This window comes from Colobus angolensis, unplaced genomic scaffold (assembly GCF_000951035.1).
Source record: "Colobus angolensis palliatus isolate OR3802 unplaced genomic scaffold, Cang.pa_1.0 Scaffold622, whole genome shotgun sequence".
Lineage (NCBI taxonomy): Eukaryota > Metazoa > Chordata > Mammalia > Primates > Cercopithecidae > Colobus > Colobus angolensis.
In genome coordinates this window covers 598845-617501 of record NW_012119844.1, presented here as the reverse complement: position 1 = coordinate 617501, position 18657 = coordinate 598845, and the positions used below count along the sequence as shown (strand labels likewise).

The following is an 18657-nucleotide window of genomic DNA, read 5'->3' as shown; positions in this document are numbered from 1 at the left end:
GAAAGCAGGATTGAGATTTTGCCTGGAGGAGGTGGGAAACTTTATACAAAGTTGAGCAGAAAAGTCTAGATAAATAAGTAGGAAGAGTTTGTTAAGCATATTTGGAAGATTCATCTTTCCTAGATCTTGGCCAGACTTTTTTTAACTTTTCTGACCATGAATTAAAAGACGTCAAGATTTTTTATAGTGTTCAGTTCAATCTTATGGTTGTAATCAAGAGGTTCTCAGATGAAGTTTGTTTAACCATCATTTTTTGTAGGTATGGTAAATCAAATAATAGAAACAGTATAATCATAACTAATGAATATTTTGGCATATAGTTCTTACATTCATAATTTAGAATATAGGTGTGTTGTGTGTAAATGTGTTTTCATTTCACCTGAATTTCTTTGTACAGATTTTACAGAATAAAATGCCAGTTACTTTCTTCTACTGTTTCTTTTATTTTTCCTTGTAAAAACATTATTACAAAAGGTGATTTATATGTTACTTACAACACGTATTTACCACAACTATTTTTCTTTTTGTGCTACCAGTGTAAAACTCTTTCTGGAGTCTGTGACCACATCATATCCCTGTCATCAGATCCTCTGGTTTCACAGTCTGCTCACCTGGAAGTGATTCAACTAGCAAACATCAAACCAAGCGAAGGGCTGGTAAGAGATACTATGTTTATCAAAACCACCATCCATCAGTAGACAGCTAGTGATGTGGACAAAGCAGCCTCTGAATGTGGGAATCTATGAATTCCAACAGACACTGAACATTTTGGTATTTTTTTCCTAGAGGAATTATGGTAGTGGAAGTTTGTGTTGCATAAGAAGTTTTATTAAAATAAATGAAAATGAAGGAGAGTTGAAAATGGTGACTTCTGAATTAATTTGGTACTCATTTAGCTTCAATTACATTCTTTCACCTCCCTCCCCACCAAAGTTCCTTAGGTTTAAAGGAAGTTTAAGAGTTTTATAATAAACACCACAGTGTTACCTGCTCATGAAGTAGGTGTTTTGTTTCTTTGTTTTGTTTGTTTTACTTTGGTTTGTCCTGGTTTTAATAGTTATTCCTTCCCCTAGGGTGGGTTAGCTAAACAATATTCTCTGATATTCTTTATAACTCACATTCATTCTTAGAAGGGTAAGTAAGCAAGTGGATATTGCCAACACTAGATGTCTATGAGTTGTATTTTTTATTATGTAATAATAAATATAATCATGTTTTATATTTTGTTCACCTGATTAAAAAGTATATTGGTTCTAGATTTAACCCAAGAGAGAGACTTTTTTAAAAATAAGTCTTAAGGAAGAAAGCATATAAAAATTAATATTGAGACAAAAAACAAGAAACTGGCTAGAGAATATCTTTACTACACAACTATTACATGTTGGTTTGGTGCTATAGTGTTTCCACTTTCTCCTTGTATATGAATTTACCAAGTAATGATCTTTTGGAAAATAGAAATCTTGGCAACTAGCATTAATAATTGAATTAAGATAATATATTCTTTAAGATTTCTAAGCAAGTTTAACTTTTTCTGTGGCTTTTCTTTTTCATACATCTATATAACTGTTCAGAAGGCAAAGCCTTTATTGACTACCACTGATTTTTCAGTTTGATGCCATCTCTCCTAGAGAGTAAGTTTTCTCCGGATATGTGGCAAATTAATTCTGGTTATCTGTAGTTCCTAGTGCTGTTGTGGCTTTTATGGGTGTTTTCCTGGGAAAGAATATGATGAAAATCAGCATATCAGACATAGCATGCCATCATTGTAATCTGTAAGTGTTATATCTAATGTTGATTACATTTATGAACTTCTTTTAAGTAGTGATAATCTAAAATTCTTTTTATGCCTTTTAGTTACCTCTACAAAGTCCAGTTTTATTTTAAAAACACTTCAATCTATAGCATTAAAGGTGGTCCTTTCTATATGTCCCCTTTTAGTAGTTATAAGGGAAAAGAAGTCCCCTAAGCATGATTTTTAGAGTGAAAAATTATGAACTAATACAACATTGTATTAAACTAGAAGTCAGAACACCCAGATGCAAATAACTTACATAAAATATAACTATGAGAGTGATCTTGGAGAGATGGGAGAGTAAATTTAACCACCTTGGCCTTGATCTAGTCATGTAGGTGAGGGAGAGGAGGAAATCATCTTTAAAGCTCCTTCTGGCTCTTAGTCTGTGGTTCTAAAAAGAAAAAAGCCTGATTTTTTTTTTCTCTAATTTCCACTGAAATCATTGGGAGAAATAACCTTGTAAAGTAAGTCAAAATAATGCTAATTAATAGGCTTTATGAAATCTTGATTTTTTAAGGAAGGTATAGCCCTGGACAGGTCCTTTATTGTTTTCATTTGAAAGAGGTAGATCTGGGAACTTAAAATGCTAAGAACCAGATTCAGTTAAACAGTCTGGGAAAGAGCTAGAAAAGAAACGAATGCCCACCATTTGCCAAGTATTTTTCTCACAACTCTATAGACTAGATATTAATTTTCTCATTTTGCAAATGAGAAAATAAAATTGCACATATTCACTAGTTTGCTCTGTATCACATATAGGTAATAAATAACAGAGGCAGGGTTTAAGTCTAGGTAAATCTAAATGAAGTACATCTGAACAAAGCTTTTTTTATTATTCCACATTCAAGTTTTGAATTGCTAAAGAGAGGTATGAGAAGCTTAGGAGGATGACTTTAAAACTGAAATTACTTAGAGAAATTTGCTTTTAAAGGACAATGGGCAGCACTTCACTGGGAATTGAAAGGAAGGAAAAGAAAAACCTAAAATGTTGAATATTAATAGAAAGAGTTAAGTATAAAACTATTTTTTGTGATTCATATCAAAGGGAAAGTACTAAACAGAGGAATTACATGGCTTATTCAAGGTATCGTTTTAAAACTCAGTCACGTTTAAGTAAGTTTAGTCAGTCACATTTGAAATAAGCCAATTTTAGGATTTTGATTTAGGATTTTGGTAATTAGCCATAGTAAATGTCTAAATGATAAATGAAGAAAACAAATAGAAAGCGGTGAGAGAATACCAAGATTTAATGAAATTTAATTAGCTTAGAAATATCTGCAGAAAGTGTTCTTCCAATTTTAGGACAGAACATGTCTCATAGGCAAAAGGTAACTGATTGATCCTCCTGCTGATAAACTGGATACATCGTATATCAGCTTTCTAATTAGTCAAATCTCCTAGAATTTCTTAGGGTTAACAGTCCTAAAGCATTGTAAGGACTGGTGAGAAACAACTTTAGTTATGATTGAACCATATGAAACTTTCTTCTAAAGTGCTTTTAAAGAACAATAATTAGCAGAAAATTAAAGGAAAATGAGAGCTATTGAAACAACAAAACTGGATCAGAGCCAAAACATGAGCCTAATAGAGAGGAAGGGACTGGGATCATCCTTGGGGAAACCTCTTGGCCTCAGGGAGTTATTTTTCTATTTAGGTACTTGGACCATCTCCACATATGCCTTATTCTACTAACTTGACTGAGAGGTTGTTTTGGCTCCTGTTGGTTAACCAACATTTGGAGACAGAACGAAGCAAATGTCATTTTGGCAACCTGAGCAGGAGAGAGGGAGCTGTGCAAGTCAGCTCTAGAATTAATTAATGGGTTTTTAAAAAGAGAGAAAAGGTAGAATGAAGGTTTTGATGAAATGGAAAGCCGTATTTGTCGCGGTTCCAGAAAAAGAGCCATTTGAATTGCATGTCCTCCTGCTGTTTGGCCCTTTCTCAGAGGTGAACAACGAATCAGATGTATTTCTGTGGACCCTTTCTTATTCAGAAGATGATCAGTTTGAAACTCAACCAAGCAACTTATTTCTTCTCTTTCTTTTGGTGCCTGACTTTTGACCATTTTTCTCATTACTACTATGAGAGGGACATTAAAAAAGACAAAGAAGTCAATTTTGATTATTGAAAGCAGTTACAACATGGTTTATTGAGTTTAGTAATGAAAATATTACATAAAACAAAATATCTTTATTCTTGTGGCATTTAAAATTTTGTTTTATTTCTACCCTATTGCTTTATGTCTATATGTAAATACATCTCTAAGCATTTAAAAATTTTATTCATCTGAAAAAATTAGCTTTAATATAAATTCTACAATGTTGTCATGATGAGATCCTCTTCCTATAACTACTAGATACTGTCTTTGGCTTACAATTGTCAGTTAAGTTCCTGTTATTTGTAATAATTATACACAGATAAATGTAGAGTCATAGCTATGCAGCTTCCATGATTTTTTATTATCCCAATAACTACAGTGTCTTTTCTAAACATTTTTCTTTAAATATTAGGCTTTCTTTATGACCTCATCATTTATAGAATCATTTAGAACTCTTGTCAAACACCTTTAATTCATAGTAATAGTGCACAGTATTGAAAGATACGTGGAAAAAAATGGAATCAACTTCTGCTTAGTTGTCAAGATATTGACAGCTGTTGTGAAATCTCAGTTCTTCTTAGTTTAAAAGAACTTAAGAGAAACACAGCAAAGGAGATGTAGCATAGAGCAATTTATTGCAAAGGAAAAAGATTATTGTGAAAGTTAGGTGCAGAATAGCCAGTACACCTTGAGAGAGGATTCAGGGCAGGCTGCTCCTAAGGATGAGACCACCAAGACTGGCACTAGGGAGACTCCCTTTATGGGAGTCTTACGTGATTATTTATAAGGGGATGGGAAGAGCTGTTACTAGTAAGCATGTTCTGGGTGGTCCTCTGAGTGCACATGCACAGTAGCTGTACATGCCTGTTCATACGTTGCATGTCTCATTAGCAACTTAAATCTCCACCCAGGGGTGCGCTTTTTACTATTATAATGAGCAAAGGCTTAGTTTGAGGACAGGTAAAATCAAAATGCACATGCTCCCTCCAGGGGAAATTTCCTAGCTGTGCTTGAATGAGCTTGACTACAGTGTGAATTCTGGGGCTTACTGTATTAACCATACATTCGCCACAGTTGCCAAATTCCAAGCACATGTTAATTCCTTGACTACCTATCCTGCCTGAAAGAGAGATGGGTAATTGAAATGAATTTGTAAAATATCAATCCCAGTTATTCTTTTAGCTACATCTCACATACTACATGTTTGCTAAAGTGGTCTTAGTCTTTTAGAACAGATGTTAAAAAGTGAATGTTTGACTTTAATATCTACAGTTGTCAAATATTCTAATAAGAAAAGTTAAGGTGTACAACTCTCCTAACTGTAAATAAATCCATAAATCAGGAGCTCAGTGGTTGAGAGTGTGGACTCTGGAGTCAGACTGCCTGGGCTTGAAAGCTGGCTTCACCACCTTGGGCAGACTCCCCAGCCTCTCTGAGCCTCAGTTTCCTTATCTCTAAAACAGAGATAATGATAGTTACCACCACATAGACTATTGTGAAATAAGTGCAAGACACTTAAAACAATCCCTGGTACATTGTAACAAGTAGATATTAATGATGGTGGTAGATAATGATGGATAATTGTTTTGTGTGTCCAAACAATATATGTTGTTTTGTTCACTTTTTCCTCTTTATAACTCTCACAACCCATATATGTCAAAAACTAAAAGTTGGCCGGGCATGGTGACTCATGTCTATAATCCCAGCACTGTGAGAGGCTGAGATGGGCAGATCACCTGAGGTCAGGAGGTCTAGACCAGCCTGGCCAAGATGGTAAAACCCCGTCTTTACTAAAAATACAAAAATTAGCTGGGCGTGGTGGCGAGTGCCTGTAATCCCAGCTACTCTGGAGGCTGAGGCAGGAGAATCACTTGAACCCAGGAGGTGGAGGTTGCAGTGAGCCGAGATCCTGCCACTGCACTCCAGCCTGGGTGACAAGAGTGAAGCTCCGTCTCAAAAAAACAAAAAACAAAAACCCACAAAAAATGTACTCTCTAGCTCTTACAAATGTGCAGTCATGTTTCATTTAATGATGGGATTCCATTCTGAGAAATGCATCCTTAGGCGATTTCATCATTGTGTGTACATCATAGAGTGTACTTACGCAAATCTAGATAATACAGCCTACTACAAACCTAGGCTAAATGATAGAACCTATTGCCCCTACTCTACAAACCTGTATAGCATGTTACTGTACTGAATACTGTAGGCAATTGTAACAGTGTTAAGTATCTATCTAAACATATCTAAAAATGGAAAGGTATAATAAAAATATCATTACATAATTATTTGGGACCACTATCGTATATATGGTTCATTATTAACCAAAACGTCATTATGCGTCACATGACTGTATTTTAAGATCCTTTATTAATCTGATGTAATCTTGTTAATTCCTGAATGAAAAATATTTGCGAAGATCTTGTCCTCCTCTAAGTTCTAAAATAGTATCGTTATATTTACTGATCAGTAAATGATGGAGTAAATGTTAGCTTCAAATTAAGTATGTTATATACCTGTTACCAATGTAAGTCTGAATATTACCATGTTGTCATAGCCAAAACCTACTGGCCAATCCATTAATTAAATTCTGATTGTACTTTTGTTAAGGTTATTTGTTTTATATAAAGTGATAAGCATTCATTTTGTTTCATATTAGCAATCTAGGCTCAGCCATTTTAGACATACGGTATTACTGAAATGACTTTTTAGAATTAAAGTCTACTCAGTGATTTCTCAATAGTTCTAAAATTTACTACTTATTTTTCTAATCTCTTATTTTCAGTGAAAACAGATGTATTTTCAGGTATCCAAATATATAACTAACAAAGGTATAGGAAATTAGCATTGTGGCAATTGCTTCATATAAGTACTAAATGTATGCTTTTTCTGAAATGGTATTGTTGGTTGTTATTATTAAATCTATATTTCAGATTTGAAGTTAATTAATATTAGTATTTTTATTTATGAAGTCAGTATTTTGAAATGCAAACCACTTTTATAGGTAAAATTCGGGTAGTTTTTCCCCGAAAATGAATTTAAAGTAACAATATTCCTTGGAGGGGACAAAAATTCATTAACTGAATCATCTAGTTTGTTCCGGTTTACTTAAATTATTTAATATTAAAAATGTGAATCCTTTATTGTGATTTTTTTCCTTTAAAGTTCCATCACTATCCATAATTTAAAGTTTCCATCTGCTCTTAAAGTTTATACAGTTTCGGGATTTCTGTATAATTTTTAAACTTTAATGAAGTTTTTTTCTGAAAATGGTTCTATTTAAATGGAAAGCAGAATCTTGTCCTTTTTACTAGAGGAAAGGATTGCTACAGATACACACTACCTTTTAATTATTGGTGTAGAGCTTATTGACTGTAATTATTAAAACTAACAATAAGAAAGGTGGAAAATACAAGATACTACAAAATAGAAGGAGAAAATTTATGTAAATTATATTTTATCACTCTTCTGGCTCCAGTTATAATTGAAGTGTCTCATAAGAAAACTACTTTCCATTGTATAATGTATCAAGTATAATAAGTTAATAACATACCAATATTTTAATTTCCCATTGTAACTTTTATTTTGCCACAGAATATGTAGTATGGGTTTTTGGGGGGAGTGAGAGATGTTCTTTCTTAGGAATATTGAATTACCATGCTGCATTTTATAAGTCTCACAGGCAATTCACTTATCAAGTAGTTATTTAATTGAGTATAGGCTTCTTCAGACAAACTTTAGAAACCAGAATGTTCAGATAGTAATTTCTCACCAGTTTAAAGATAGCATCTGTCTTCATGGATTTATTTCTGGGGTATGTGGCAGTTTTAATTTGATAGAGTCGTTTATATAAAGGAGGTTATAATGTACTTGAAAATTCTCCAATTTCTTTATTTTCTGATGCTGTCTTTTTCTTAGGGTATGTATATTAAATCTACATATGATGGCCTCCATGTAATTACTGGAACCACAGAAAATGTAAGCATTTTAACCTTTCAAATTTTTATGTGCATTTTTCCCTTTCATTGCTAACAACTTACATATCTCACATGATTGAGGTTAACATCTAAGGATAAGGACATGAACAGATAGTAGATACAATTTAAAAGACATACTGAGTTAGTCGCATTGGTTCTGTTCAAATTTCACTTTTTTGTTCTTGTTTAGAATAGCTGTTTACTTAAAGTAAATCAGGTGTTTTCAGCCAGAGATTTGTCTTTGTATTTTCTGATTCATGACAAGTTATTGTGACATCTGAAATAATTCATTTCCATCTGTCAAATGATTTGGTTATTTAAAGAAACTAAACTCATGTAAGAAATAAATATCAGATAAGTCAGGTTTTCTGAATACTTCCAGTGTAACTCAGCTTAATTCAGTGGAAGGGCAGCATGATAGCTGAGTGATTTTCACAGTGACATTCCTGGACACCAGCATTAGCCTCCCTTGGGAACTTGCTATATATGCAAACTGTCAGGCCCTACCCCAGACCTACTAAATCAGGAATTCTGGAGACCAGCCTATTTCTTAATAAGAGATTCTATTTTAACAAGTGAATCTGAGGCATATTTGCAAACCACCATAAGCAGTGGGTCAGAAGTCCACAGGCCTATGTCTTACAACCAGTTCTGCATCTTAATGGCAGTATAATTTTGGGCAAGACATTTAACCTCTCATTGCTTCAGTTTCTTCGACTATAATTGGAAACAAATTATCTGCACTACATACCTCACTAGGTTGTAATGAAAATTAAATAAGCTAAGAAAGGCCATGCTGTAGAGAACTATCTGTGTTATAGAGAGAGAAGCATGAAGTGATCATGCTGGATATTATTAACATGATCAGTGTGATAGAGTTGAACAGCATAATACATCATTATCCTTGCATTTGGTTATTTCAGATTTCCATTCTATTATTATATAAGCAGGTACTGAGCTTTGAATGTATTATTTATTTTTTCTTTTAGAGATTCTGACAATTGCATGCTTATGCTGTGCTATTTTAAAGAAGACTGAGGTGGAATTAGTTTAATCTCAAATTATTATTGATCTGAACATTTTACCAGCATTTGCTTTTTGAAAATCAACATTCTTTTCATCTAATTCCCCTATTTAATCACTTACTGATATTTTTCCCTGCTTCTCTTGGTTTCTTGTGAAAGGTGAAACACATAATATATATTTGCAGTTGGAGTGCAGGAGCAGCTTCACATTTGGTATTAAATATGAGAGTCTTAAGGGATCAAGACTATCAGTAACTTGCATATTATGAAGATTTTAACAAGTTTAAATGCAGTTAAGATGCTACAAACTATATGCTTGTCATCGATTGTTCGTTCTGATTTATTTATTCATTCATTTATTTATTTGTTCATTTAACAGACCTCTGCTTCATGTCTGCTATGTTTCAGGCATGGTGCTAGGTATTGGAAGAATTTTAAAATAAACTAGTTTGGTGCCATCAAGGTGTGGAGAGCATGTGGGGGTTGATCTTTATAAACAGTAGTGTAATTTTCATGGATGGACAAAGGGAAGAATAGTAAATGTTGCCAAGTGAAATCAGAGAAAGAATCACAGAAATGGTTATTTTGAACTGTGTCTTGAAGAATTGGTAGGAATGGATCTCTCTGTATTGTCTAGGGTCTGCAAAAAAGTGTTGAGCACTATGTCTTGCTCATATTACTCACTAATGTTTGATGAATAGATAAGTGATCAAAAGAAAGATTGAGTCCGAGAGTAGTTCAGATATGAACCATATATTAATAGTTCATCTTTGGATTCTTTTTTTTTTCTTAAAAATATTGAAGTATTTTTGGTAACCTCAGTCATTTATAATTAGGATATCTGTCTTGAGTCTTAGTAAAGCTGCTCACTAGAGTGGGTAAGTTATTATGCTTTGCTGTGCCCTAGTTTCTTAGTTTTCTTATATGTGAAATGAGGCATTTGGACAAAACTCTATCTCTAGGATCTCTTTTAAAACTAAAAGTCTATAATTTATATGACTTCTTTACTTACCTGTGCAAAATGTTTCAGTTTCTTTGAATTTTATGTGCTATCATTTTCTTCTACATAATGACTAGAGCCATTTGCTGTATATTTTTTCCATACTTTCCTTTAAAAAGATCAGTTGTGAACCAAATACCACAGGAACCAACTATAGTTACAAATATATTAATGATTTACAGTCTTTTCAGAATTGTTTCATGGTACTTGTCTGACTTAGTAATATGTCCCCCTCGTAAAGGTGCTGTGAGATAAAAATATTATATTATTGTTATGACACTATTCTTAGAGTTTTTATTGTAGATTAGTCTATCCCCTTAATAATGTACTTGTGTTATTACTTCAGTAACTAGAACTCCCTGGTATGTTGTCTTATCTTGAATTATAGCCTATGACAAATATTTTTATTGAATTTTAAAAATGTGTTGAATGGAGGTTAACATTGTTTTAAGACTTACATGTTTTAAAAATAATTGGAAATGAATAAAAAACTAACTGGAAATCACTTTTAAAGTATGTCCTACTCCAGGGTCTCAAAAGTAGCATTTTACTTTGCAGATTATATTACCATATTATTTTTCTTTAGCTTTCAGTAGATAATAATGAAGAGTATCACAGCATTTATGGTTGTGTTTGATAGATAAACACATACACATCTATCTAGACAAATACATTTTTATAAAAATAGATTTTGTGTATGTTCAAAAGCATATTAAAATGCATGTAATCTAATTAGTAGCTAACAGAAGAAAAATATAATATTTTAAATTCATTACTCAGACCTGCAATATAAAATTTCTATCTTAAATCTCATTTTAATTTCCTAAGAACTCCTTAAAACTTGTCAGTATTAGCTTATCAAGTTGTTCTTTTGTTTGTTTTTGTTTTTAATCCCTTATGGGAATAAAGGAAAAAAGTGTTAGATTATTACATTCTATAGAAATATTGGCATTTTAGTTTATTGAATGTGGTTTTACTGTCCAGTGTATTACACTATATGTAACATGAGAAATAGCATCCTCTTATAAGTAGACACTTAGAATGTTATGTAATATGATTTGAACTAATTGCTGTCCATCTTTTAATTTGCTTTGCTAGATTATTGAGAATTGGTGTTACTGATGAAATAAATTAGCAATTTAATTATCAAATATTTGATGCTGATCATATTCATGTACTTGAAAATATTGATTTGTTGAAGTTAATGTGAATTATTTATATCAAATGGAAAGGATCAAAATACAAAAAGATATAATTTTTTGAAATGCATTTTTGAAGCAGTTACCCACTAGAACCTAGGAGAGTTGCTTGTATAAAGTTTACAAAGGTTAATACCAATTATCATTTTTTCATAATGCTCTCAGAAGCGTGTTATTCTTTTATAACAAATATCTATATGTTATTTTGCATTTCTGGTTGTTGTCATTAGCTATGCATAGAATGCAAACTATTTTTTATTAAATTTTCTTTCAGTATTTATTAATTTAACTGGCTCAGAAGGTAAAAACAGTGTATTAAATACTAATAATCATTTTTATTAGTTTGATTCCTTGAAATTTTTTATTAATTTTTAAATCTAATTTATGGAGATGAACTTTTTGTAGTGTTTCCAGAGACAGGAAATGACTGATAAAATTTATGTTCTTTATCATTTCTTTTATATTAAATTCAGTCACCTGCAGATCGGTGCAAGAAAATCCATGCTGGCGATGAAGTGATTCAAGTTAATCATCAGACTGTGGTATGTATAATTACCTTAAGAGTCAGTGGGAGGAACTAATTTTGATTTGCTAAAGCTTTAAAAGAATGCCAATGAAATGAAATTCCTGTTTGTATACAAAATATTGAACAGCCTTTTGAAAAAATAACTGAATATTGATTCTTCTTAATTATTTGATGGAATATAAAGCATTTTTTTAAAAGAACATGAAGAGCATTGGTGGTGGTTGAGGTTAGATATACATTTCTATATGGACAAGTACTAGGTAATAGTACATATTCCATGAACTGGAATAATAATTTTGGAATAGAAATTAAAGTGACAGTGTATATAAATTCAACCTTTTCTTGATACAACTTTTTAAAAGTTCCACTTTATAAATTATTGAATTACCTAGTAGATGTTTTATAACAGCATACATCCATTTATCTAACATTGACTCAAAGTTCATTAAAGTATCTGGTGGTTTTGGGGGGAGTATTTTAAATGTAGATCTTTTAAAATTTTTTAATTTTTAATAGCTGAATTAGCTTTTTATTTCCTAAAATAGGACAGCAGTTTTAGTTTTTAAGAATGTTCTTGCCCTATGAACCTCACAAATCCCTTTGTTATCTACCCTTAAAAATCTACAATAGGCACAGAATCCCACTGTCATTTTTTATAATAGTGGGATTCTGTGCCTATTTTAGATTTTTAAGGGTTATTTTTCTTAATCTTAGATTTAGAAAATGAACATTATATGCTTTTCATTTTGGACTATTTTATATGTCTCAGTTGATTCACTTTTTTCCGCTCTCTCTGCCAAATAAAGTATATTTGTTATCTTAAAAAGTTAAAATAATCTAGAATTATTGATATCATAACTCTCATTTGAAAAAAATGCCGATTTTTTATTAGTATTCTATTCCTTGCCCACTAACTCATCAGAGTGAGTAATTATTTCCTATTACACAATTTAACTAAATTTGCTCTTGCATGTCCTAGTGATGGAAGAAAATTTGTGAAAAGCCTGATTTTTCTCAATGATTCTAATCATAAGGCAAATGACATTTCAATTTTTGTTTTGAATAATTTGAGAAGTTTGTGATATTTTGGAAAGGCTCCTAAACTCTGATAATTAAAGCCATGATATCTCTTCAATAAGTTCATTATCTAAGTGAAGCAAAAGTTGGTAAACGTTTTCAAAATTAAATGCGTGGGTGTACCTTTGACACTGAATAATAGAGTGTTGGTAGTAGACAAAGCCTTTCCACACTGTGACAGTTTTGATGGCTTTCTTTTCTGATTACTAGAAACTGTACAAAGTGGTTGTTCTGACTGAAGTTTCCTGTCCCATAGGATGAGGATTTGGGCAGTGGGATAAAGCAGCTGCTTCAGTAGACGAGTAGCTTTTCCCTCTTCTAATGTTCATGCTGCTTCCATTTCTGCAATGTGACCTTAACAAACATGTCATCTGTTCAATAGTTGCAGCATGCATTTCCAGATGGTCATTAAGAGGATAGAAATTAGTCTTTAATAAAAATAAAATTATTTAAAGGATATTGTTTGTGGAACAAAGATACTGGTGTTTATGAAATGAATATGAAAGTCTTTAAAAGTCTACAAATAAACTAATAAAATCTATGTGGATTGGTGACATTTAAATACACCTAGAATGTGTAAATGCATCTTTACATCACAGGAATATTCTAAAATATTGAAAACTACATAGAATGATATTTGGGGAAACTTGGTTCCAGTTCTTGCTCTGAAATTGACTTACGGCTTTAAGTGAGTCATGGTAACTGTGCATCTGTTTACCTTTTTCTAATGATAATAACCATAACTAACACTTATTGTGTTCTTACAGTGTGCCAAGCATCGTGTTAAGTATTTTACATATTTTATTTCATTTAGTCTATGCAATAATCCTGCAAATAAGGTATATATGGAAATTGAGACTCAGAATAATTATTCAGCTCACCCAAAACTCAAAGCTCGTTGACTCTAAGACCCATATTCTTACTTCAATTTTATTATACTCCCTCTCAACACTCAAAAATTGTATAACTATCCAACAAAAGAGGAAGAATCCTAACAAGCATGTAAGTAAATCTCAGGATTCAATGGAAGATTAAGTGGGGCCAAGGGTAAAAGAAGAAGAAAGGAAGTGAGAATTTACATAGCTGGGCTAGTGAGCTAGCTGAACTGAAATTAGAAATAGGGTTGAAACTTAACTTTACTGCCACTTCCTCACTCTGCTTCTTTCACTCAGAAAAGTAAGATATGTAAAACACCTATCATAATGTCGGGCACACATTAGGAGCTCAATAACAATTAACTTTCCTGCCTCCTTTCTTCTCTTTTACCTGCTACAGCAGTTGGACCAATTCGAATCCTCTTTCTTGGCATACTGCTGCTAGAGCCAACAAATTGATTTTGGAATATAATAGAGACAGGATAGTATGTTCAATTTCATGAAAGTAGCCTTTTTTAATAATATGATCAGTTGCCAGGTGTTTTTTGTGTTCAAGTAGAGGCATATTTGGGCAAAACCGATGCATTTCACTAAATGTAGCCTACTCTGCTCTCTTTTTCTTGCTGTTGCCTGTATTGTGGTCTATACAATGCATTTAATCTCTTATTAGACAATATACAGAAGTGGTGAAATGGAAATTCTCTTAATTGAAACAAGTATAAATTATTTATAGTCTGCAATTATCCCTTCTCTCCCTACATTCATTACCATAGGGTTTGGTTATGATATAATAGTTACATTAAAGTATGGCCTAATAAATTTGAAATATATAATTAATATTAATTATCTAATCCATTCTAATTGACTAGAATAGTGAGATTGCCAGTATTGTTCCATACCAATTTAGACTCATTAATGAAAAGAACAATGTTAAATCTTATAATTTTGGATGATACTAACCCAGTTAGTATTTTTCTGTAACTCTAAAATTTCCTATGACTATAGGTAGTAATGTAAAATATAAAATCTGATATTTTTCTTTACTTGAGATAAATACAAAAATTATTTTAAATATTTCCCTAAGAGTCTGAGAAAGTTGAATAAATCAGATGAATTCAAATACTATTTTTTTACATTGCTAGTATGGTATATCTTCAAGATGTCTAATTAGATGTCTATGTTTCTAGTTTGCTCCTTTTTTAAAAGTATTTTCTTATTTGAAATGAAACTGGAAGTTTTATGTCCTTTTTCATGTTGCTATATTCTTTATTATAAGTGGCTTTTAAGTTTTTCAAACCAACATACTTCTATGGCTGAGAAACTGTGGCTGCCAGATAGGAAGAAGAAAAAATCATGAACATCCAAGCAAAGCAGACTGAGTCTTATTACATGTCTTCCCCACCATTGAAGATCCAACTCCTCAAAGGCTGCTGGAATCTCCCAAGATTTTTTCCACTTCATCTGCCACTACATCCCTCTCTCTGGGAGATACCTCGGCATAGTTTGATGCAGCAACTCTGCCCTCATGATGCACTTTTAACACATTTTTTTTTAGCTGATGAGACTACTTATAGTTATTAAAAATATTGGGGAATATTTATAACTGTTCAATTTCATGTTAATACTGTTTTTGGTGTGCAAGGGTTCTAAAGATTCTATCCATACTAAAAACAGTCTCTTAGTAATATCACTTGAAAAGAGTGGCATATATGATGGTTGAATCTATTAATAACATTTGGAAATTTTTCCTTTTATTTTGTATAAATATTAAAACATATTCACTGTTATTTTGAAAGGTATTCTGGAACCTGACGACTACATTATGGCAAGAAATGGTTCAATAGATGAGGCTATAAAGGATACTGGAATGGAAAATAACCAGGTTGGGATAGTCAAGAAGAAGATAGACTGCAGCAAATAGGATATTGTACATTGATTAGTGAGAGATGGAAGATAAGTACTATAAGCTAGTGGTTTTTGCTACCTCCAAAATGATAAACGTGGTTGAGCAAGGCTAGGGATGGCAGAGAGTGTGGGAGGAGGGAACAGATTGAAGGACTATCTCAAAACTTCATCTAACTTCATTTATGTGTCTCCCTTACTCTCACTCTTGTCTCTCATTTTGGACTCTGTCCTCACTCTCTTGTTCCTTCAACCCCAGAACAACAGGAGAATTTTGTTCAAAGGAGAAGCCAACATAATCAGAATGAATGGAGAGTGTGGTAACCCCTTAATGTTCATCTCTCCTTTTCCCTCCATGTCAGTTTACCTCCTTCCATGGACTTCAGCAGAAATGAATGAGTCATTGAGTGGAATCAATACCATGATGTTGTCTAACAGCAGATGTACTTTCTTCCTCTTTTTAATTTGCTAAATTGTTGTCTTTATTTTTTTGATTTTCTTCTAATTCCATTTTCTTTTCTTTATCATTCTCGTCTCTTCTCACTGGACTATTTCTCCTCCACTCTTCATCTCATTAAGTTTTATTTATTCTTGCCTATTCTGTTCTGCTTTCTCAGAGGAGAAAGTATTTATCATATAATTCCATACACCTAAGATATTGAAAACTGAGACCACAAGGGGCAGTGTTTCTGGTGTACCCCACATCTTATTCCTGTAAACACACATGTTTATGGACTACAGAGATTAATTATGTTAGCATGGTGTTTAACATATTGCCTAATAAATAATGGGTTCTTATAATAGCCTAAAATAACTGTGTTAGAATTCTATGAAATCGGTATTCTAAAATAGAACAAGTGAATCATTCTCTTTTGGAAGGGGGAAAAATTATGAAGAGACATTTACCAAAAATTAAGGAAACAATGCATCAGTGATTTCAGTTACTCATAATAATATTTTATTTCAGATTCTACCATATATAGTAGATAGTTTATGAGAGCTTCATAGATTGTTTTTCTTTTATTTCGCACTGAACATTATGGATTTTATGAGAATGTGTGGAAACTAGTTTTGAAGTGATACATGTTGATATAAACTGTATTTTTATTTTGTACAGAGAAATCAATTTATTACTTTATCATCCAATATAATATTTCATATTTCTGTCATCAAACTAAAATTTATTATCTTAAGTCCTTATATAAAGGAGATAAATTGTATGATATCTCAATAATAGTTACTTCCTGTTAACCAATTTATTTTCTCTGCAGATCTGTGCATCCTGATTTGTTTCTTTCTTATTTGTGCAGTTCTTACTAGCTTTACCAGGAAGAGTAGTTGCTTTTTAAAAATGGTTACTGTTTCATTTTTATGATTAAACTTTATCTTTCAGTGTCAACATGTGGTTACTATGATCTAGTTATTTTACATGGAATTTTTAATTTCCTTATAACTTTATTTTATGTGTTTAAAATGTATCTATTGGCTAAAGTTCTCACCTACTCTGGCTTACTAACTTATTAAGTATATGGCTCATTTGCAAATCAGTATCATCCTCAGTCCCCCCAACCCACGCGTTTTTTTTTTTTTTTTGTAATCTCTCAGAAAAGCAAGAGTCTGCCAGTCACAATTGCCCAATCCACTTCCTTTTCATAATAGGAGTAGGCAATCAGTAGATAACATTTAACTGCCCGATAAAAAAATCATCACATGAAAGGGAAACACTGTAGAACCACCATATAATAGGAAATTCAATAGATAATGGCATTAATCTTAAGTTCTTTTTAGTTTATTTAGCCCTAGGACTCAAGGATAGGTTTCATCCACTAAATTAATATTCTGATTGGCATGGTAGCTCAAATTGTAGGTAATGTAGCCACTTTTACATTTCCTCTCGCACTGTCCCTTCTGCATCTTATTATCCTAATAGTGGACAATAAAGGATTTTTAAAAGTTGGAAAAATGATATTTGGAGTTCACTGTGGTCTCATTTGGAGCTGACATTGAGTTCCCTTTTTTTGTCTGAGTTGCTGGAATTTTGATAAAGTGATTTCTAAAGGTAACTTCCACAGTGAAAATATGGCCATTACAGAAGTTTTTTTTTTTTTTTACTAAGATTTCTATTAATAAAGATTTAGAATGATACTTTTAGCTACATATATATATGTACACATATATGTGCTTTAGTTTTGTGTTTTGATAAATATATACATATATTGCAGTATTTGCTAAATTTTCAAATAAGCATATTTTTGTTACATGTCTGCTAGTAAATGACATTTTTAAAATCATTTATAGCAAAGTTGTATATTTTTAAACATATTACTTTTTAAATACTAGGGTTTGAGTTGCTTTTTAATTTTGTCATTTAGGTTCCTGAATTAAATTTAAGCATGAATTTTTTATAAGTATAGATTTTCCCCAAAATTCTTATAAATGGGAGCTTTAACATTTTAGATAAGGATGCTTCATTTTACTCTTTGGCTTTGGTGACTGGGATTCTTTTCTTTTTATTTCAAAATACATATTTTTCCAGCATCTTTGTAAGAAGAACAGAAATGAAATATAGGAAGGAATGGCTGAAATTTAATAACTTAATAACCCATGCAAATATCTTCATTAAAAAATTAGTTAAAGGCCTGTATAGTGGCTGAGGGCTGTGGCTCATGCCTGTAATTCCAGCACTTTGGGAGGCCAGGGTGGAGGGGGATTGCTTGAGGCTAGAAGTTCAAGACCAGCCTGGGCAACATAGCGAGACCATGTCTCTACAGAAAAATTTTAAAAATTAGCCAGGTGTCACAGCATGTGTTTGTAGTTCAAACTACTCAGGAGGCTGAGGCAGGAAGATCACTTGAGCCCAGAAGTTCAAGGTTGCAGAGGGCTATGATGGTTCCACTGCACTCCAGCCTGGACAACAGAGTGAGACCCTGTCTCAAAAGGAGAAAAACCTGTATTATTATGGTTATTTTAAAATATGTTACTGCTCTTTCGGGGACTGAGGTTCTACAGTATGATCAGAGGTTTACATTACAACTTTACCTTTCACTACAATGTGATTGTCTTCCTCCTTTTCTCTCTTTAGCAAAAGCTTTCAGACCCATTCAGTTTTATGTTTTGATGAAGTAAAAGAACATTATGAATGATGCTGAAATAAAAGCAAAATTGGCTTTTAGTTTTCTGTAG

At 32.4% G+C, this 18657-nt stretch overlaps 1 protein-coding gene across 4 annotated transcripts in view; it reads left to right on the top strand.

The window, feature by feature from the left end:
• The window catches only part of CNKSR2 (connector enhancer of kinase suppressor of Ras 2), a 292795-nt gene that overhangs the window by 121069 nt on the left and 153069 nt on the right, over positions 1 to 18657 (top strand). For all 4 annotated transcript variants that reach the window (XM_011963747.1, XM_011963746.1, XM_011963749.1 and 1 more), the window contains exons 6-8: positions 537 to 656; positions 7812 to 7871; positions 11568 to 11636. In XM_011963747.1, the coding sequence (XP_011819137.1) occupies positions 537 to 656; positions 7812 to 7871; positions 11568 to 11636 (249 nt within the window). The remainder of the gene's footprint in view (positions 1 to 536; positions 657 to 7811; positions 7872 to 11567; positions 11637 to 18657) is intronic.